The sequence below is a fragment of the Solanum dulcamara genome, chromosome 9 (genome assembly GCF_947179165.1).
Source record: "Solanum dulcamara chromosome 9, daSolDulc1.2, whole genome shotgun sequence".
NCBI classification, from domain to species: Eukaryota; Viridiplantae; Streptophyta; class Magnoliopsida; order Solanales; family Solanaceae; genus Solanum; species Solanum dulcamara.
In genome coordinates this window covers 718,651-738,437 of record NC_077245.1, presented here as the reverse complement: position 1 = coordinate 738,437, position 19,787 = coordinate 718,651, and the positions used below count along the sequence as shown (strand labels likewise).

Below are 19,787 nucleotides of genomic sequence, written 5' to 3'. Positions count from 1 at the left end.
CATAAATAAAAAAACATTGGCATGAATATATTCCGACAAGCATTATCAACTTACGTGTCAGGTTTATTTATTTAGTTTCTCCATTTAATTAATAGATTCTGAAGAATACAAAACTCTATTTTAAAATAGTGTTCATTAAAAGGATAATCATGTTTAGATTTGATATTGTACGAGTTTATTAAGTGATGGCTATTAAGATGGTCTGGACGAGTCTGATGGCAGATTGATCAACTATTTTATCAAATGTCAATTTGAACAATAATCGCGAATTTACAAAAAAACATTGTTATGGATGAAATCCTGCAAGCATTAGTTGCTTAAATGTTACATCTATCTATTTAGTTTCTCTAGTTAAATTATAAGCCTATGAAGAATATAAAAATCTATCTTATAATAATTATTAATTGAAGGATCCATTCATACAGTTTAGACGGATCTAGTTGATTCACAATTTTATCGAGCAGCTTGAATAATAATCACGAGTTTGAATTTATATATATTACATTTCTCACTAAATTAAATATTGTCATGAATAAATTTGTTCAAGCACTATCTGCTGAAGCGTTGCGTCATTTATTTGTCCTCATATACTCAACCAAATTCAAAGAATTAATTTAAATAATGTGCTATAAATTTAAAATATTAGTTACCTTATCTTAATTATACCCAAAAATAAGTCTTTCGTTTCAAAGTTTTTTTTAATTATTATTTATTTGAATTACTTTTGTGGATGTATAAACCTGAGATAAGCTATTTGAATGTTTTATTGTTTAGAATAAAAATTATATTCGTTAGACAGTGCTAGTCAAAAACTCGGACCACTAGCTATTAAATATTTATTGAAGAACTAAACTTATAGTGTACCACATTTAAAGGCAGTACATACCCCTCCACGAGTGTCATTGTATGATTTATATCAAATATCATATTAAAATCGAAATTTTCTATACTGCTATATAATTATTATGGTATATGATATGCTTTTTAATTTTTTTGATATTTATAAAATAAATATCGAAATATCATATATCAGCACTGTAGTTTTATAGTAATATTATATGAAATCCATATATTATATTCAAGATTATTCAATATAAATATGTATCAGCAAATTGTAAAGCCAAAAATAAGGACTATGCTTAATTTTTAGTAATATTTTTTCAACTTTGCATCATAGTGAAAGCATAACAAGACTATGCTTAATTTTAGGTAATGTTGTTTAAACTTTGCATCTTTAGCTAGATTGAAATGCTCTTTTCGTGGAATTGTTTAATAAAGATAGTTGTTACTAGAAATATCGAATCATACCAAGCTAATTTAGTATGATAATGATATAGTACTCTTAGTTCTTAATTATTGAAAATATATCGAATTTTAAAATACAATACCTTGTCCATCCCTATCTCTAATATCATTATAAATCAAAGATCTTGAATTGGAGCCTTAAAATTTTATGTTTTGATAGAGATTATTTTATTATTAAAATAAAACTTACGAACTCGCATCTGGATTAATTGACTCTCAAAATTGGACAGTGTGGCATAATTTGTGACTTGTAAAGCGTTGAAATCTTAAATATACTTCTAGTCGGATTTTCTATTTCGTATTTGCATAGAATCGCTTAGGATAATAAATATGTCAAGTTAAGCCATAAATGGTGACGTGTCGCTTATAGCTTAATATAGTAAGTACTATTTTCAAAGGCACAAATTTTGTTTCTTTTCCTCAAATTCAGAGCCGTATGTAACGCGTCAAATTTTCAGAGACAGAACATTGACCAAAAAAGGAGAAAAATCAAATCCTGAAAAATTCTTCGAAATTAATTAATTAGGGTTTTGATTTTTCTTTCCTCCATGAAACAACCTATAATTTATTGAATCCAAAATTCATAGATTTTTAATATTATTGGTTTTGTTTCTTGGAGGTTTTCAAATGGTGTCAGCTGGAGAAGAAGATATTGAACAAGGGTTTAAAATGGATGAAGAAAATGATCAATCAAATCTAATTACAACCCCTATAGATAAAAGAGAGTTGGTATATGAACTTATGGGTATAATTCAAACTATAAGTTCTTACGGAGAATTTAGGAGGACTCAAAGAAAGGAAAGTCGTAATCTTGTACGTAGGATGAAACTTTTATTACCCCTTTTGGAAGAAATTCGAGATTTCAAAGGAAAAATTCCTGAATCAGGGATCCAATGTTTGGTGAAAATGAAGAAGGCATTTCATTCTGCTAAGAAATTGTTAAAAACTTGTCATTGTGGTAGCAAGCTTTACCTGGTAATTAATTTTATCCTTAATTCTATTATTATTATAATCATCATTATGTTTTATTATTATACATGTTAATTAATCTATGTGACCGTCGTATCTAAAAAGTTGGAGAAATCAATTCTTAGACATTACTTAATTATATTATGTCCCATTCATGTGTGCACCTGATTCTATTTCTCGACATGCTATGGTACCAATTAATTTATGTGTGCACCTAGTTTAGAAGCTTAAGTTAGTTTAGAAATGGCAATATTACATGTTTTGGGGATTGATTTTCTTGGTTTTTCGCATGCTGTTATGCAGGCTTTGGAAAGTGAGGCTGTTATAAGGAGATTTCATTCTGTATATGAAAAATTAAGCCAGACTTTGGATGGAATGCCTTACGAAGAACTTGGTATTTCAGATGAAGAGAAAGAACAGGTTAGTTTTTTCCTCGTACGAAGAAAAGTATTTTTCTGGAAAAATAAGTGGTTTTCTTACTTATCCGATACATTTCAGGTGGAATTGATGATCATTCAATTTAAAAGGTCTAAGAAGCGAATTGATACTCAAGATATGGAACTCGCAATGGATTTGATGGTATCATTGTCCACGGAGAATGATCGTAATGCAGATAGTGCTAGTATTGAAAGGCTAGCGAAAAAACTGGAATTGCATACAGTTGAGGATCTAAAGGCTGAAATGATATCAGTAAAAGAAGTGATTAAAGAAAGACGATCACACAATGCTGAGAACACACAACGAATCGTTGATCTTCTAGACAAATTGAAAAAGTTAGCAGGGATGGAAGAAACTGGCTCTTGTAATGAACCTGTTATGCCTAAAGCTCTCGACAAATCAACCTCGATAGCTATCCCAAACGAATTTCTTTGTCCGATCACATTACAGATTATGACAGATCCGGTTATTATCTCAACTGGACTGGTGAGTAAACCAGTTAATTGTTCTATATGTATAGCATCTTTTTCGTTTTCTTTTTTTCACTCGTGATCTATTGCAGACGTATGAACGAGAGAGTATACAACAATGGTTGGATTCAAATCATCATACATGTCCAAAAACTGGGGAAACTTTGACACATTTGTCATTGGCACCAAACTTTGCTCTAAAGAATTTAATTGAAGAGTGGTGTTCGAAAAATAACTTTCAACTTCCAACAAAGGAGCTTCCTACGATCCCCGAAAGTCCTTCTGCTGGAAGTGATGAAAAGCTATTGGCGTTGATTAAAAACCTATCTTTTAGTCATTTAGAAGTGCAACGAAAGGCTGTGACAAAGATAAGAATGCTTTCGAAAGAAAATCCAGAGAAAAGAACATTGATAGCCAATTATGGAGGGATCCCACCGCTCGTGCAGCTACTTTCCTATCCGGATTCCAAAATCCAGGAACATGCTGTGACAGCTCTTTTAAACTTGTCAATCGATGAATCAAACAAGAAACTTATATCCAGAGAAAATGCGATTCCTGAAATAATTGAGATTTTGCAAAATGGAAGTGTTGGTGCTAAAGAGAACTCTGCAGCAGCATTATTTAGCTTATCAATGCTTGACGAAAACAAAGTAGCTATAGGTTCATTAAATGGCATCCCACCGTTGATTGATCTGTTAAAAAACGGAACAATCAGAGGGAGGAAAGATGCTATTACTGCACTCTTCAATCTATGTTTCAACCACGTAAACAAAAGCATCGCGATCCAAGCTGGGATTGTAGCACCATTACTTCAACTACTAGAGGAAAAACACTTAGACATGGTTGATGAGACATTGTCAATATTGTTAATTCTCGTGACTCATCCAGAAGGCAGACAGGAAATTGGAAAGCTTTCGTTCATCGAAACTCTTGTAAATTTGATGAAGGATGGCACTCCCAAGAACAAGGAATGTTCAGTGGCTGTGCTTTTAGAGTTAAGTACCTATAATTCAAATCTTATGCTTGCTGCCCTTCAATATGGCGTATATGAATATTTAGTAGAGATAGGTACAGAGGGAACTGATCGCGGACAAAGGAAAGCAAAATCAATACTACAACTTATGACCAAAACTGAGCAGATTCCATATTGAGAATGCAAAGTTCAAATGTACATCTCCTTAAGGTGGAATTGAATTTGGCTCGCTCATGTGGGTCAACTCGGATCCATGTCCAAATATATATTATATCATATAAGAAAAAGAGAGAAAACACGAGTGCTAATTGAGCTCGTTGATGGTTTGTGTCTCCTCAGAAAAAAAATGTTATCTCTGTGAAAAACGTTCTGCAACAATTCAAGGCGAAGTTAGAAGAATTTTTGCAGGAATCTTTCTCCTTGTAATCCAGGTATGATCATAGATTATATATGTTGCTTGGACTCTTTCAGAAATGTTGACAGGTGCATGTCAGATACTCCAAAAAAATTAGTGCATTTTAGAGAATCCGACACAGGTTCATCAACAATTTTCGAGAGTCCGAACAACATAATTTATAGATTGTGAACATTCATTACAATCTAGTGTTAATTAGATGGATGTGATTGTTTTTATGTGACTAATGCAAATCAATGGAGAATTCTTGAAAAATGTGTGTTCTTGAGATTGTAAATATTGTTTAGTTCTCCTTGTACATTGTTTTTTCTTCTTTTCCTGTTGAAAGCTTGTAAATTATTAAATGCAAAATCAAACCCCTTAAGGAAAAGCTCATTTATAATTAGTGTGTGAACTTTTATTTTTATGTTACTATTGATTTTGCAGCAAATATGGGAACAGAACAATATGGGGTAGTTTGGTTGGTGGGATAAGAAATCTTAGGATATTTTATGCGATTATTTTAACCTGCATTTGGTAATAAGTAGATTATTTAGTCTCAAAATTATTTTATCCCACAAAAATATTTTGTTGACACATTATGAAGAAAATATAGTTAAAAGTACAAATAACTCCAATATCAAAATGAGTTTGGTAGGTAATTGTTTATTTTTGGTAAATTCAAGATTTTATTAACATAAAACAAGTCTTAATTATGATATTTCAATTATAAAAATTCAAAAAAACATGGAGATGTAACATGGCTAAATATACACCCAAGGAAGTGAGCTACATTTTGAGCGACTCCATGTTAGGGGGAGGAAGCAACACAACTAAAGTTTGATATGATGAAAATAATGAATATAAATTGGACACGAGAATTTTACGTGGAAATCCCTCTAAATGATAGAAGGGAAAAACCACGGGGTAGAAGGATCTCACTATAAAATATGGAGTACACAGCTCTTAAATACAAGGAGAAAACAACAATTAACACTTCTCTCTTGTAAAAGGAACAACTACTAAAGAGGACACTCAAGACTACAATATTTATCTTGGTGTAAAACTCTCTTTGTATTCTTACTCTCTCTTTCTGGGATGATTTAAATGAGGGCAGGAAGTCCTCTATTTATAGGAGGATGAAAACGCGTAGAAAATTTACGCGTTAATTTTCTACGCGTTTGTCAAAGAAACCAGCAGCCTTTGAAGACTTAATTGCTGAAAACGTGTATACATTTTTCATTGCAGATTGGCAGCCATTCTTGACTCCCTTTTGCAGCAGATTGGCAGCCATTCTTGACTCCCTTTTGCAACAACTTTTATTGACTTTCATTCTCCCACTTGAAGATTTAATTGAGAATCAATTAAGTCTTCACACCATCCTTTCTACCCAACTACTACAATATTACGTTTCTGCTAGGCCAATAGAAGATCGACACCATATGAACTTGTTACTGTTGATCGGCTTCGTAAACATATCTGCCAGGTTGTCATTAGTGTGAATTTTCTGAATATCCACACTGCCTTCTTCCACCTTCTCACGAACAAAGTGATACTGAACTCGTATGTGCTTTGTCCTTGAATGAAATGCCGGATTCTTTGCAAGATGCAAAGCGCTCTGACTGTCACAAAATAGAGCAATCTTCTCTTGTTTGTGGCCGAGCTCCTCCAATAACATCTGCATCCATATTGCCTCTTTGCTAGCTTGTGTAGCTGCTACATATTCTGCTTCCGTCGTAGATGTAGCCACGATAGACTGCAGTTTTGAAATCCAACTTACAGCTCCTCCAGCAAGAGTAAACACATAACCTGTGGTGGACTTGCTTTTATCAAGATCACCTGCATAATCTGAATCAACATAACCTTTAACAGTAAAGTCTGATCCCCCATAACACATTGTAACATCTGAGGTACCCTTGATGTATCTCAGGATCCTCTTAACAGTATTCCAATGCTCTCTTCCAGGATTAGCCATGTACCGACTAACCACTCCCACTGCTTGTGCAATGTCAGGTCTTGTACATACCATGGCGAACATTAAACTTCCCACTGCTGATGCATACGGTACTCTAGACATCTCCATCCTCTCTGCTTCATTACTAGGACACATACTTGAGGATAACTTGAAATTAATAGGAAGTGGGGTAGAAATTGACTTACAGTCTTGCATCTTGAAACGTCTCAAGATTTTCTTCAAGTAGTTCTTTTGAGAAAGCCAAATCTTCCTATTATTTCTGTCTCGGTGAATTTGCATCCCTAGAATCTTGTTTGCTGGTCCCAAGTCCTTCATTTCAAACTCCCTAGCCAACTGTGCCTTTAAATTTGTGAGACGATCTTTGTTGGGGCCTGCTACCAACATGTCGTCAACATACAACAGCAAAATAACAAAATCTTCATCAACAAATCTCTTGTAATAAACACAAGGATCTGAACTATGTCTGTTGTATCCAAGGCTTATAATGAAGGAATCAAATCTCTTATACCAACATCTCGGCGCCTGTTTGAGACCATATAGAGATTTGTTCAACCTGCAAACCAAGTTCTCTTTTTCCTGTTCTTTAAAACCTTCTGGTTGAAGCATATAAATTTCTTCTTCAAGCTCTCGATGAAGAAATGCAGTTTTGACATCTAACTGCTCCAAGTACAAGTCAAATGTAGTACACATCGCCAGGACCACTCGAATTGTTGTGAGTCGAACCACCGGAGAAAATATCTCATTGAAGTCTATACCTTCTTTCTGAGCGAATCCTTTCACCACCAATCTTGCACGATACCTCTCCACTTGATCATTACCATTGCGTTTGATCTTGTAGACCCATTTGTTTCCAATGGCCTTCCTTCCTTGTGGTAATTGAACAAGATCCCATGTTTTATTTTTATGAAGAGCTTCAATTTCTTCTTGCATTGCTGCCACCCACAGAGATGATTCTTGGCCTTTCATAGCTTCTTGAAAGGTTGAAGGCTCTCCATCTTCTGTTAATAGACAATATGCAATATTACTCTCCATAGAATAATCTGAGTGCCAAGCTGGTTCTCTTCTCTCCCTAGTTGACCGTCGAACTTTTGGAGTTTCGATCTCAGCTTGCTCTTGTTCTTCGTGCTCTGGTGCTGCTTCAGAAGAAACTGGAACTTCTTCTATTTCTTCAACTTCAACTGTAGTAGTCTCTGATTTTTCTTTTGAAGTGCTACCTTCTTTTGCTTGTATCTTGTTTTCAACAAATACAACATCCCTGCTGATTACCACCTTGCGGGCTGTGGGATTCCACAAGCGATACCCCTTGACTCCATCAGCATACCCTAAGAAAATGCATTTCCTGGATTTTGGATCCAACTTCGATTTTTCTTGGGTGTTGTACATAACATAAGCAGGACTTCCGAATATATGTAAGCGAGAATAATCAGCTGGTTTTCCTGTCCACATCTCCATTGGTGTTTTCAGATCAATTGCGGTTGATGGTGACCGATTGATCACATAACAGGCGGTTTTGACTGCTTCTGCCCAGAATGGTTTTTCCAACCCTACAGTTGCCAACATAGCTCTTGTCCGTTCCAACAAGGTTCTGTTCATCCGCTCTGCTACTCCATTTTGTTGTGGAGTATATGCCACAGTGAACTGCCGTTTAATACCTTCTTGTTTACAGAAGTTATTAAATTCATCACCAGTGTATTCTCCTCCATTATCTGTCCTCAAACACTTGATCTTTTTCTCAGATTCAAGTTCCACCCGCGCTTTGAATTCTTTGAAAACTGAAAAAACATCTGTCTTCCTCTTGATTGGATACACCCAACTTCTCCTGGAGTAATTGTCGATAAATGACACAAAATATTTCGCTCCTCCTAGAGACTCCACCGGTGCTTGCCAGACATCAGAGTGAACCAGATCTAGTATTTCTTTGCTTTTAGCAGAGGAACTGCTAAACTTCAGTCTATTTTGCTTACTGGTAACACAATGCTCACAAAAGGGTAGTGAAACCTTTTTGAGCCCTGGAAGAAGTTTTTGCTCAGCAAGAATCTTCAAACCTCGTTCCGACATATGGCCAAGTTTACGATGCCACATCATCGTTGATTCTTCAAATGAACTTGCTGACGCGGTTGATGCTTCTCCTTCTTGGTGTGTTTCACCTTTAAGCACATATAGATTTGCAGCAAGTTTTTCTGCTTTCATCACTACAAGCGCTCCTTTGGATATTCTCATGACTCCACCATGAGTCTTATACGAACATCCATTATCATCTAGTTGTCCTAAAGACAATAGATTCTTCTTCAAGTCTTTTACATGTCGTACCTCCTGGATGGTGCGAACCGTGCCATCATACATTTTTATTTTGATGGACCCAATACCAATAACATCCAAAGCATGATCATTTCCCATGAACACAGATCCTCCTGAGATAGGATTATATTGATGGAACCATTCTCTCCTGGAAGTCATGTGCCATGTTGCTCCTGTGTCCATGATCCAGACATCAGCAAAACGTTTTCTGCCTTCATTATTTGATATTGCCTCACTGCATAAAATATCGCCATCATCCGAGGTACATGCAACATTCCCTTGAGCATTTGATGGCTCAGGGTGTTCACTCTTCTTCTTGAACCGACAATCTTTCTTGAAGTGCCCTTTCTTGCCACAGTTGTAGCACTTGATATTCTTCTTACTTCTTGATTGAGATCTGCCATGATTGTGACTCCCACTGGGGCCACGTTCCGTTGGTCTTCCTCTCACCATCATCAAAGCTTCAGCTTGTTGCGAACTTGCTTGTCTGTCTTCCTTATTTTTGCGCCGATTTTCTTCTTCCAAGACAGCAGCTGCAATTTCATCGAAAACTAGACTGTCTGTATTGTTCGTCAGGTTGATGATGAGTTGATCATACGAGTCAGGCAGACTTTGAAGTAGAAGCTCCGCACGTTCAGTCCACTCTATTTTGCAACCCATTGTTGTAAGTTGCGAAAACAGAGTATTCAAAGTATTGATATGTTCAGTAACTGACATGGACTCTGCCATTCGAAGAGTATACAATCTTCTTTTTAAGAAGATTTTATTATGCAAAGACTTGGCCTCATACAACCCCGTAAGAGTATCCCATATTTCCTTCGCCGTCCGCTTTTCCGCTACACTAGACAACACTTGATCAGCCAGTGCCAAGTGTAGATCAGCAACTGCGTTGCTGTCTATGTCGTTCCACTTGCTGTCATCAACAAAGTCTGTGGGCCTGCCTTCAATTGCAGCTAAGCAATTGTCTTTTCTCAATATCGCTTTTATTTTCATTTTCCATAATGAGAAATTAGTCCTATTGAACTTTTCAACGCCAAACTTTGTTGTACTCGACATTGTTATTTGCTTCACACCCTTCTAGATCGTTTCTGAATATTTTTGTGAACAATCGTGACAAATTGTACCGTCACCGAATTTACTATTCACGTGAATAGTACTATTCACCGAATTTTACTATTCATGAAAAGTTACTATTCACAGATAGTACCTTCGCATAAAATAGACAGAATAACCGAGGGCTCTGATACCACTGTTAGGGGGAGGAAGCACCACAACTAAAGTTTGATATGATGAAAATAATGAATATAAATTGGACACGAGAATTTTACGTGGAAATCCCTCTAAATGATAGAAGGGAAAAACCACGGGGTAGAAGGATCTCACTATAAAATATGGAGTACACAGCTCTTAAATACAAGGAGAAAACAACAATTAACACTTCTCTCTTGTAAAAGGAACAACTACTAAAGAGGACACTCAAGACTACAATATTTATCTTGGTGTAAAACTCTCTTTGTATTCTTACTCTCTCTTTCTGGGATGATTTAAATGAGGGCAGGAAGTCCTCTATTTATAGGAGGATGAAAACGCGTAGAAAATTTACGCGTTAATTTTCTACGCGTTTGTCAAAGAAGCCAGCAGCCTTTGAAGACTTAATTGCTGAAAACGTGTATACATTTTTCATTACAGATTGACAGCCATTCTTGACTCCCTTTTGCAGCAGATTGGCAGCCATTCTTGACTCCCTTTTGCAGCAACTTTTATTTACTTTCACTCCAAAATAAATGGTAGCAAAGACAATTTCAAAACTTAGAGTCGATGAATTTAGAAAAAATATGATCTATTTCATCATAATATTTTTTTTTAATTTTGTTCATATGTATAAATGATTCGAGCCGAAAGTAGTGAAATGCTATTCTAAATCCACGTCATAATTTATATTAGGTTTTCCAATATAGAGGGTAATCTAGATGTACTTATAACCTAAGGAAAAACAATTAGGCAATTTGGTATGGAGTTTGGAGGCTATACAAATTAGCCTGCGAGTTAATTTTAACAGTTCAATGTTTTGACTTTACATTATTAATAAATGACAATTAAAAATGGAAAATATATTAATTAGTCGACAACCACACTCAAATAAAATATTTTCGCATTGGTAATTTTAATTTAGTGCAAACAATTAAATGCTTAATTACTATTCACATATTATGTGTACAACTGTTCACAGTTTTGGTTAAAACCAAAACCAAACCGAAAATTTAACCAAATCGAATAAAAAAATCGGCATTTGGTTTGGTTTGGATTGGTTTGTTTTTAAATTTGAAAAACCGATAATATTTGGTTTGGTTATGGTTATAGTAAAAAATAACCGAACCAAACCGATAATTATATACATAAAATTTATAATTATTTATATGTATAATATTAGTTTTTCATAAATAATTAAAGATAATTTATATCTTTTAATTATTAATTTAAGATGGTCGAAGTACTTTTGATTATATTATGGATTCTCTGGTTAGTTTAGTTTAAATATGTAATTTTTTTCATTTTAATGGACAAAGTTGTTTGTATTTTGAAACCTCTATTTGACTTGTTTTTTTAAATCTAAACTGCGTTGCAAGTTTGGTCCACTTGATTTGCCATCAGCATGTCTTTCCCTCAATATGCAACAAAGTTCTCTCTCGTGAGCCGTGAGAAAATAAGAACATCATAAGAAATTTGAAGAATGTAGAGAGAGAATATTTGAATTGTCCCGGCTAGTAAAAATCGAACCAAACCGGTGGTTATTATTTTACTTGGCTTGGTTATGGTTTTAGACATTTAAAAATCGATTAAATTGGTTTGGTTATGATTTTAATCAATAACCGACTCAAATCGAACCATGAACACCCCTAACTATGTGATTTTGTGTTGGAATATATAGTCAACAAGTTTAATTGAACCAAATATATTCAAGATAGAATAGATATATACATATGTGAAAAAATACTATAATTTTTTTTAAAAATAAAATTTGATCCAACAATAAGCTTAATGTGATTTCAAACATGGCGTCTGAAAAGATTAATGTGTACGCATATTTTATCACTATCTCAAGAAAATAAAGATGGTGCTTTGCTTTGCTCAAAGAAAGAAGAAGGAAAAAAACAGTAACAATAATAAGCAAGAGTAACATCAAGTGGTAAGTTTAACTTATCAATTAATATAAATCTTGAATTCGTCTCTATCTGATAACTATATGAGCGTGAGATAACATGTACATGTTAGAATAGTCATGGTTCTCATGAATCTGATATATATATCAGTTTGAGATAGCATATACATGTTAGAATAATCATGGTTCTCGTGAATTTGATAACCATATCAGTGTGAGATAAGATGTACATGTTAGAACAGTCGTGCTCCTCGTGAATATGTACAAACTGATCCGAACATAGTTCAAAATTTTTAAAAGAAATAGTCACACGAAAATAGTGACGAAATCTATATTACTCAAACTCTCAAAAAATCAAGAGAGTTTTGTGGCGGATCCTTCAAAAATGGGTACATATTATGTTATATAGTTGTTCACAAATAACTTTTGAGTCGCGTGTCTATAAAAAAAATTTCTTTATTCAATAAAGATAGAGATAAAATTTGTATATATTCTATTTTCTCTATTTTTTACTTATGAAATTACCTTGCTTATATTGTTATTATTGTTATAGTTGTTCACCAATACTGTACCTGAAATTTCTATAATTTGAAAAAGAGTTTTATTTAAAGAACATTTCTCTTGCTTTCCATTTCTGTAAATAAAAAATAAATAAAACAAAGAAGTCACTAAAGTCTCATGAATAAATCAAAATTCTGGTCAAGGATTATGTCAAATCAAGTAAATTAACTACTTTTAGGGGCATTTAGGAAATACCCCCTACCCCACAATCTTTTATTTGTTCAATAAATTAAAAATATATTTTTTATTTTTATTTATCACCTTAACATATTAAAATAAAAAAATATTTTTCTTCATGTTTTGTCTTCAATTTTTTTATTTTTTTTTAGGCCTATGATTAACAATATTAATTAATATAAAGTAAAATATTTATATTAATTATTATTTTTTACAAGATGTATAAAATTTAAAGCGGACGAATAAAAGTGGACAGAACGGTAAAAGTGATAAAGTTGTTGTAGATATTTATGATGATTTTAATAAATGAAATAATTATTTATTTCTTAGGGAGTAATAAATATTTGGAGCCAAAGTTGCCTCTTTTGAAACCCCTCTCACTGGCGCCGTCTCTCCATCTTTGCTCACAGTCTCTGATTTACACCATTTACAGTAAGTATTTTTTCAACAATTTCACTCTTTTTTTACGATATATCTACCAAAACGTTTCGATCTTTGTTGCCATAACCTTTTTTTTTTTTTTGAAATTTGATTTTTTTAATGTAAATTATATGAAGAAAATTGAAAAATGTGTTCTTTAATTTGTCATTCATGGTTATGGGCAAAAATTGAAGATTTTCGGAGGTGGATTTTGTTTTAAACGAAGATTTAGTGGATTAGCCTTGTTGGGGTTGTTTTCTGGGTATTGCAAATTAAGTAGATTCTTCCGGGCAACGTGGCGCACAAAGCATCCTGCATTAGCAAGGTCCGGGAAGTAGATTCTTCTGTGTATAGAAAAATTTATTGGTTTAATTTCGGTAATGGGTACGTGCTTTGGGTTTTCCCCTTTTTGGAGTATGAAGTAAAAAAGAATTTGTCTTAAGTTGAATTTTAGTTTTTGAATTTTAGAAATTTTGTTTGCTCTTCATCATCTTATTGAAGTGGTTTGTGGGTATTTGGCATTTTTGTTTGCCGAGAAATGTTTTTATCTATTTGGTGCTATTTGTTTATAGACAGGAAATGTATGTTCATTTTTGGCCTTAGATGTAAAAATTATGGTTTTCTAGTGAAATGAATTTTGAATTTGTGTTAAGGAGTCTGTTAGATATTTTGATACAGATCTGTATTTGCTTAGCCATACGTTTATTGTACGAGTTAGCTCTAATGAGTGCTTCTCGGCTTTAGCTTTATAGTAATTTTATATACTTCTTTTACTCATGGAATTGGTTTTCAATCAATGTTCTTGAAATAGTTATACTAAAGGGTGTGTTTGGTATGAAGGAAAATGTTTTCCTTTTGAAAACAAGTGTTTTTTTTTGTTACTTACTTTCTAGTGATTGGTAAATAAGCAAAAAAAACATCATCTTAAGAGCATTTATACGTATATAGCAAAACACAGGGGAGTAGGATGGGGTGGGGTTTGGGGGTGCTGATGGGTGGGGAGGAGACAATGAGCTTGAAATGTCATCTCTACTTCTATTAGGGAAGCTATTTTCCTCAATTTTAAAGAACTATTTTTCCTAGAAAAAGTGTTCTGATGATTTTGACCAACCAAACATGAAGAAATTAACTTATATTTTTATTAAGTACTAGATGATGACTTCTTACAAACAAGAGGTGGTATATTGGTATCTTTATCTTCAGTTATTAAGACATTCATTCATCAGTGGGCCTTTCTCCTAATATAGGACCCACTTCTCCAGGCTCTCATATGTACTGGTTCTGTCTCTTTTGTTCACTTAACTACACAGGGAGCTGATGATGTCTATTTCGGAGTAACTGATTTGTATCATGTACTACTTCACTTTTGGACCATAAAACAAAAAAGTATAAGCAATTATATTTTAGCTGATGCACTGTTTTCTTCTCTTTCAGAACATCACTTGTTATATCATTAGGTAGCACCCAAAATTTTGTTAAAGGAATTGAGTTCTGTTTCTTTCTGGTAGTTTCTGGTGTCTTCCCCGTCCCTCCATTTGTAAAACACTTGTATAATATCCCCTGGAAATACCATTTAATATTGTATAGTTGTAAGAATAAAGTCCACTTCCTAGATTGCCGTGCAGTGTATAAAGTATGCTTTACTGAAAGGCAATGATAAATCCTTTTCACATAGGTAAAATCTGTCCGAGATAGCAACACCTCTTTTCCAGTTCTGTTTTTTTTCTCTCTTTCTATCATCTTCTTTGAGTCTTTGTAACACTATGGTAGTGGAGTATGATATTTTTTCATCTTTTCTTTCTGATCAGGCTTCATTCTGATAATTTTCTGCTTCCGAAGGGTATCGAGAATAATCTCAAAATGATCAACACTGAGCCCCTTCATAGTGGTGTGACCACTGGTGGAACTGGTATGCCAGCGTTGGATAAGCAGCTTCCTGGTGTAACAAGAAAGACAGCTTTGAGAGATGTGCAGAATCAAAAAAGTAGCTTGATGAGTAACCATCAAGAAAATTCACATTTTTTAGGGGCAAGACCCATTGCAGATCCAACTAGGGTGTGTGGAACTAAGAGGCTTACACCTGAGCGTCCTTCAAATACCAATCCTAGCATATCTTTGAGCAGCAATGCTACAAATGACAATATACTAAATGCTCGACGAAGATTTGAGCTAGAACTAGGTAAAGGAAGAATTCAGAACAATGTGGACAAAATTGTTGAGGCTACTCACTCAAAGAACCTGTGTCAGTTGCAGAGGATAATTCCTCAAAAACAAAATCACCAGAGGGAAGGTAGTAATGGTCATCCTCCTGTAGCAACACCAAACCATTTGACACCTATGATGACATTTTCTCATGGTGGACCGTCAATTCCTAATTCTCTTGGCAAGGCTGCCCACAACTCTCATGCTGCTCAAATTGATTCTTCTAAGTTTTCTCCCCAGCCAATGTATACGTTGGATGTCAAGGTGGAGGATGATCAGCAATTGACAGAACATTTCATTCGTCTGCAGAAGTTCCTGAAACAGTGTGATGAAGCGAACCAAGCAGATTACATTCAGAGTGAGTCTTAGAGTCTTGCTACATAGCTTATAAGCAGTTGACTAATTTCATTTTGACTCCTTGTTTATGCTGTTTGTATGATTTGTGTTTCTATCCGTGCTTCTACGTTTGGCACCACCTGACCTTAGCAGACATGCTGTTGACTAATTTCATTTTGACTCCTGTTTATGCTGTTTGTATGATTTGTGTTTCTGTCAGTGCTTCTGCGTGTGTCACCACCTGAGCTTAGCAGACATGCTGTTGACTTGGAGAAAAGGGCTATCCAGTTGACAATAGAGGAAGGTAAGCTGACACTCAACTGTTGGTTTTTTTCCCTACCCTTCATAGATGGGGGAGTTTCTGAATGGTTCACATGGTTAGATGTATGCATGCATAATAAAACTTCACTTTTAGTCGCAAATAAACCCTTGCTTAATTTGGTGAAAGCCTGCTTTTTATTGATATGTGTATTTATATACTCCCTCCATTTCAATTTGTTGTCTCACTTTCCTTTTTAATCCGTTTAAAAAAGAATGCCTCTTTTCCCTTTTTGATTACTCTTTAATTTCAATTTTCCACATGGCATGTTTAAGACCATAAAATTAAAGGACATTTTGGTACATTCTACATATTTTTAGTTTAAGACCATAGGATTTAAAAGTCTACTTTACTTTCTTAAACTCCGTGCCAAATCAAACCAGATAAACAAACTGAAACGGAAGGAGTATGTATTTATGATTATCAGTCAAAAAGTGGGACTATGTCTGAGTGGACCTTATTCAAGGTTACTAAAGTCCTTAGACTCTCCTCTTGCATTTTGGTAGATGCTGTTACATTGGCTAGTTCAATCTCCTCCTTCATTTTGGCTAACGTAACTTGATGTTGAACTTTTAAAAAATCAAGTGTTGAGCAGTTGAGCTTACTCCATGTATTCCAGACTTATTCTGCAACAAAATGACTCCTAGAGATGTTTGGTGGGGATTATTTAGCAGTTTGGAGTTTGGTTTGAGTCGATACATCCATTTAGACATTGAGGCTGGTTTCAAATCGACCCTTTCTGAAATTTCATTAGTTGCTACCAAAAATTATTTTAGATCTTCAAGGTCTCTTTCTCTAGTTTAGATACATGAATCCTCTAAAGTAATTCTTGTGGGTGAGATATCTATCCTTTAAATTTAAACTAGAAAATCATTTCTCTCAGTTTAGAGAGTCGGATCCAAGATTTGAATTTCATGAGTTTGGAGTTCGAAATTCTACCACATCCATTTGATATACTGGGTTCGGAATCCATTATTTGTACTTGTATCATGCAGGATTCAAAGCTACTGGATTATGATGAATCCATGACTTGGACACTAAGTCCAACCCTGTCTCTGTTTGAATCAAGCACCCAACACTCTCCAGTGCATGACATTTTATCATGACATGTTATTATAAATTCAAATTCCATCAGGAAGAGTATTTGTTCGACTTCTGATGCTTATAATAGAGTTTAATATCCCCTTCCCCACCATTCCAACTAAGGCATGTGGGAGTGGGAATATGATCTGCTTGTGTGGGGAAGCTCTATGCAAGATGTACTTCCCCTGCCTTGAGAGCAAGGGCGGAGTCAGGTAGGGCCGAGGGGTTCGGATGAGCCTCTTTTTTTTTTTTTTTAAATAATTTAAAAGTGGGGCAAAGGTGCCTATTTATTATAAAGGAAGCCAGCAACTATACATGGATCAGGCCCAAAAGTGGCCCAATCCAAAAGAAATAAAACAGAAGGATGAACCTGTTTATACATGGTTAGATTATTTTTTTATGTATATATAGTAAATGTTGAATCCATTCGGTTTGTTCGTGTGTTTACTTCTTCATATGTTGGACTCCCTTAGTGAAAATTCTAGCTCCGCCACTGGTTAGGAGGTGATTTAATTGAAACATTAAGAATGAGAGTCTGGAGGTAGGTACTTAGCCATCTTATGTGGTAATGTGTACAATGAGGAAGTCCCGACTGCAATATGGTTTCAAAGCTTTACATAATCGTCACTAGCTTCAAATGAGTCAAGTTATGCCTTGAACCTTACTACCTTGTGAGTTCTTTATCCACACTAATGGTATCCATTTGTTGTTGGTAGTTTTAAACATTTTTCAGATCTGTTGAGAAAGTACAGGTAAAAGCGACCAACACTTGAACAGTTCAATAAAACTTCCCCTTTCTCTATGTTCAATGCAGGAAAGGAGATGCAACGAGTGAAGGCCTTAAATGTTTTGGGAAAATCCACCCTGTTTTCCAGCTTAACACAGACAGTTCCGTTAGTCCCAACTAAGAAATGATGGGTACGAAGCTAATGGCAATAATTCGTGTTGCAATGATGCATGGCCTGGTTTCAGCCTTCTATTCCGCGGGTGGAGGGACAAGATCTTGAGCGGAGGCTGTTGGACATTGGCTTCTTTAGACATCAATAGTCTTTTTTTTATAGCAAGCTTTTTCCTTTGATTAGCTAGCCCTCTAGAGATCAAGAAGTTATCAAACACTGGACTTTGGTATTCTTTTGGGTATAATCAGTTCATACTATTTGTACATTTTTCCATCCACATATTTGAAGTTTGCATATTCTTGATGGAGTATTATAAAGTAAAGTTATATACACTGACAGTTAGAAAACATTTACCCAGTTAAAACAACTTAGAAGTCAAATGCTGGTAAATGTCAACACTAGTATAGGCTCTTAATATGGAAAAGATAGTAACTACAACATACCTATATGACTTCACAAGTGAAGTGTAGAAAAGATATAACATACATAAACCTTATCCTTATCCCTCTCTTGTAAGGTAAAGAGATTATTTTTGATAATGCCTCGAGTCAACAAAAATACAAGGTGGGAAATATAGTAACTTGTTGAATTTGGTCAAATCACATTATAGCCAGGTTCTTAAGGAAGTAAAAGATTTTGTAAAGATACAATTGGTTGTATCATTCTAAATATAATAATCACTATAAATAACTTCTTTAGTATCATATCCATTTTCTTACCTATTTTGAATATGTTTTACTTGAGTCTAGAATTTATAAAAAATAAGTGTTTTTCTTGCCACAAAGTAAGGGTAAAGTTTACATATGTACATATTGTTCTCTCAATTTTTTTTTTGTGGAATTACACATAGTGATAATATATATGGATAAAGTCAACCTAGATATAAATTTCATTTATGAAATTACATTCTGATCGTTGTTTCAAAATGTAATGACTATGAAATGACATTTTAAAACAAAGTTGCCTATTTTACATCCTTTCATATGATTGATTATTCTCGAATTAACTAAAATTGTTGTACCTAATAAGTATATTCAAAACTCTACTTGGTACTGATTTGGTCTCAACCACTAAAAAAGAAACAACTAATCATAATAATCCAAATTACAAGGACTTATTTAGTAATATTGTTGAGCAGAACGGCCCATATTGTACTAATCCCCATGAACAGAATTTTATCAATTCTGCTGCGTTCCCATTTAAAAGGTCCAACATAGCTTTCATAAGCCCATTTGGAATATTTCTGGGCCGTGCACGCACTTCTAGGTCCAATTTGACACGTGGCATCATCACAGAGGCCCAGCCCATCAATGGTCCTTAAGTGGTTGCTGAATTGGCTTTGGGATAAACTCCAAAAAGTTAGATAAGAAAAAATAATTGCGCTGTTTCAGATTTCATTTATTGTATCACACGTTTATATTAATATATATTTCTTAGGAAACTGTTATAAAAAAAAATTATTTTAAATATTAAATGATAATTTAATATTTTATTTTATAAAATTAAGCAATATGTAATTAAATATTAATTAGAGTCTAATGTTTACTTTTAAGAATTATAGTTACGTATTTTTTTAAAAAGAAATAATTAAAATTATGGCCTAAGAAAAAGACATTTATTAATCAACCCTACAAAAAGAGGAAAAAAATGATTGGGTAAAGCACAAAATATGATTTGTGGACCCTCTTCTTTTAATTATTTTATTTTCTTGAGATTAGAGATATGGTTATACTAAATTTGAAGATTATGTGTAATCCATACTTAAAGAGTTAGGTGACATCTACTAGTAAGAGAACAATCTAACACAA

At 34.2% G+C, this 19,787-nt stretch overlaps 2 protein-coding genes across 3 annotated transcripts; both read left to right on the top strand.

The window, feature by feature from the left end:
* Positions 1 to 1,784: 1,784 nt before the first annotated feature.
* LOC129903401 (U-box domain-containing protein 15) lies at positions 1,785 to 4,904 on the top strand. The gene is made up of 4 exons (XM_055978951.1): positions 1,785 to 2,280; positions 2,578 to 2,694; positions 2,773 to 3,198; positions 3,275 to 4,904. The coding sequence occupies exons 1-4, from the start codon at positions 1,933 to 1,935 to the stop codon at positions 4,331 to 4,333; spliced, it is 1,950 nt and encodes a 649-aa protein (XP_055834926.1). The 5' UTR covers positions 1,785 to 1,932; the 3' UTR covers positions 4,334 to 4,904.
* Positions 4,905 to 13,062: 8,158 nt separating this feature from the next.
* Positions 13,063 to 18,277, top strand: LOC129904346 (uncharacterized). Of its 2 annotated transcripts, none has more exons than XM_055979910.1 (4): positions 13,063 to 13,152; positions 14,980 to 15,700; positions 15,899 to 15,982; positions 17,895 to 18,277. In XM_055979910.1, exons 2-4 carry the CDS (start codon positions 15,001 to 15,003, stop codon positions 17,993 to 17,995), a joined length of 885 nt encoding a protein of 294 aa, XP_055835885.1. In that variant the 5' UTR covers positions 13,063 to 13,152; positions 14,980 to 15,000; the 3' UTR covers positions 17,996 to 18,277. The 2 variants fall into 2 exon arrangements, with proteins under 2 accessions (XP_055835885.1, XP_055835884.1); XM_055979909.1 differs by having other exon boundaries at positions 14,949 to 15,700.
* Positions 18,278 to 19,787: the final 1,510 nt, after the last annotated feature.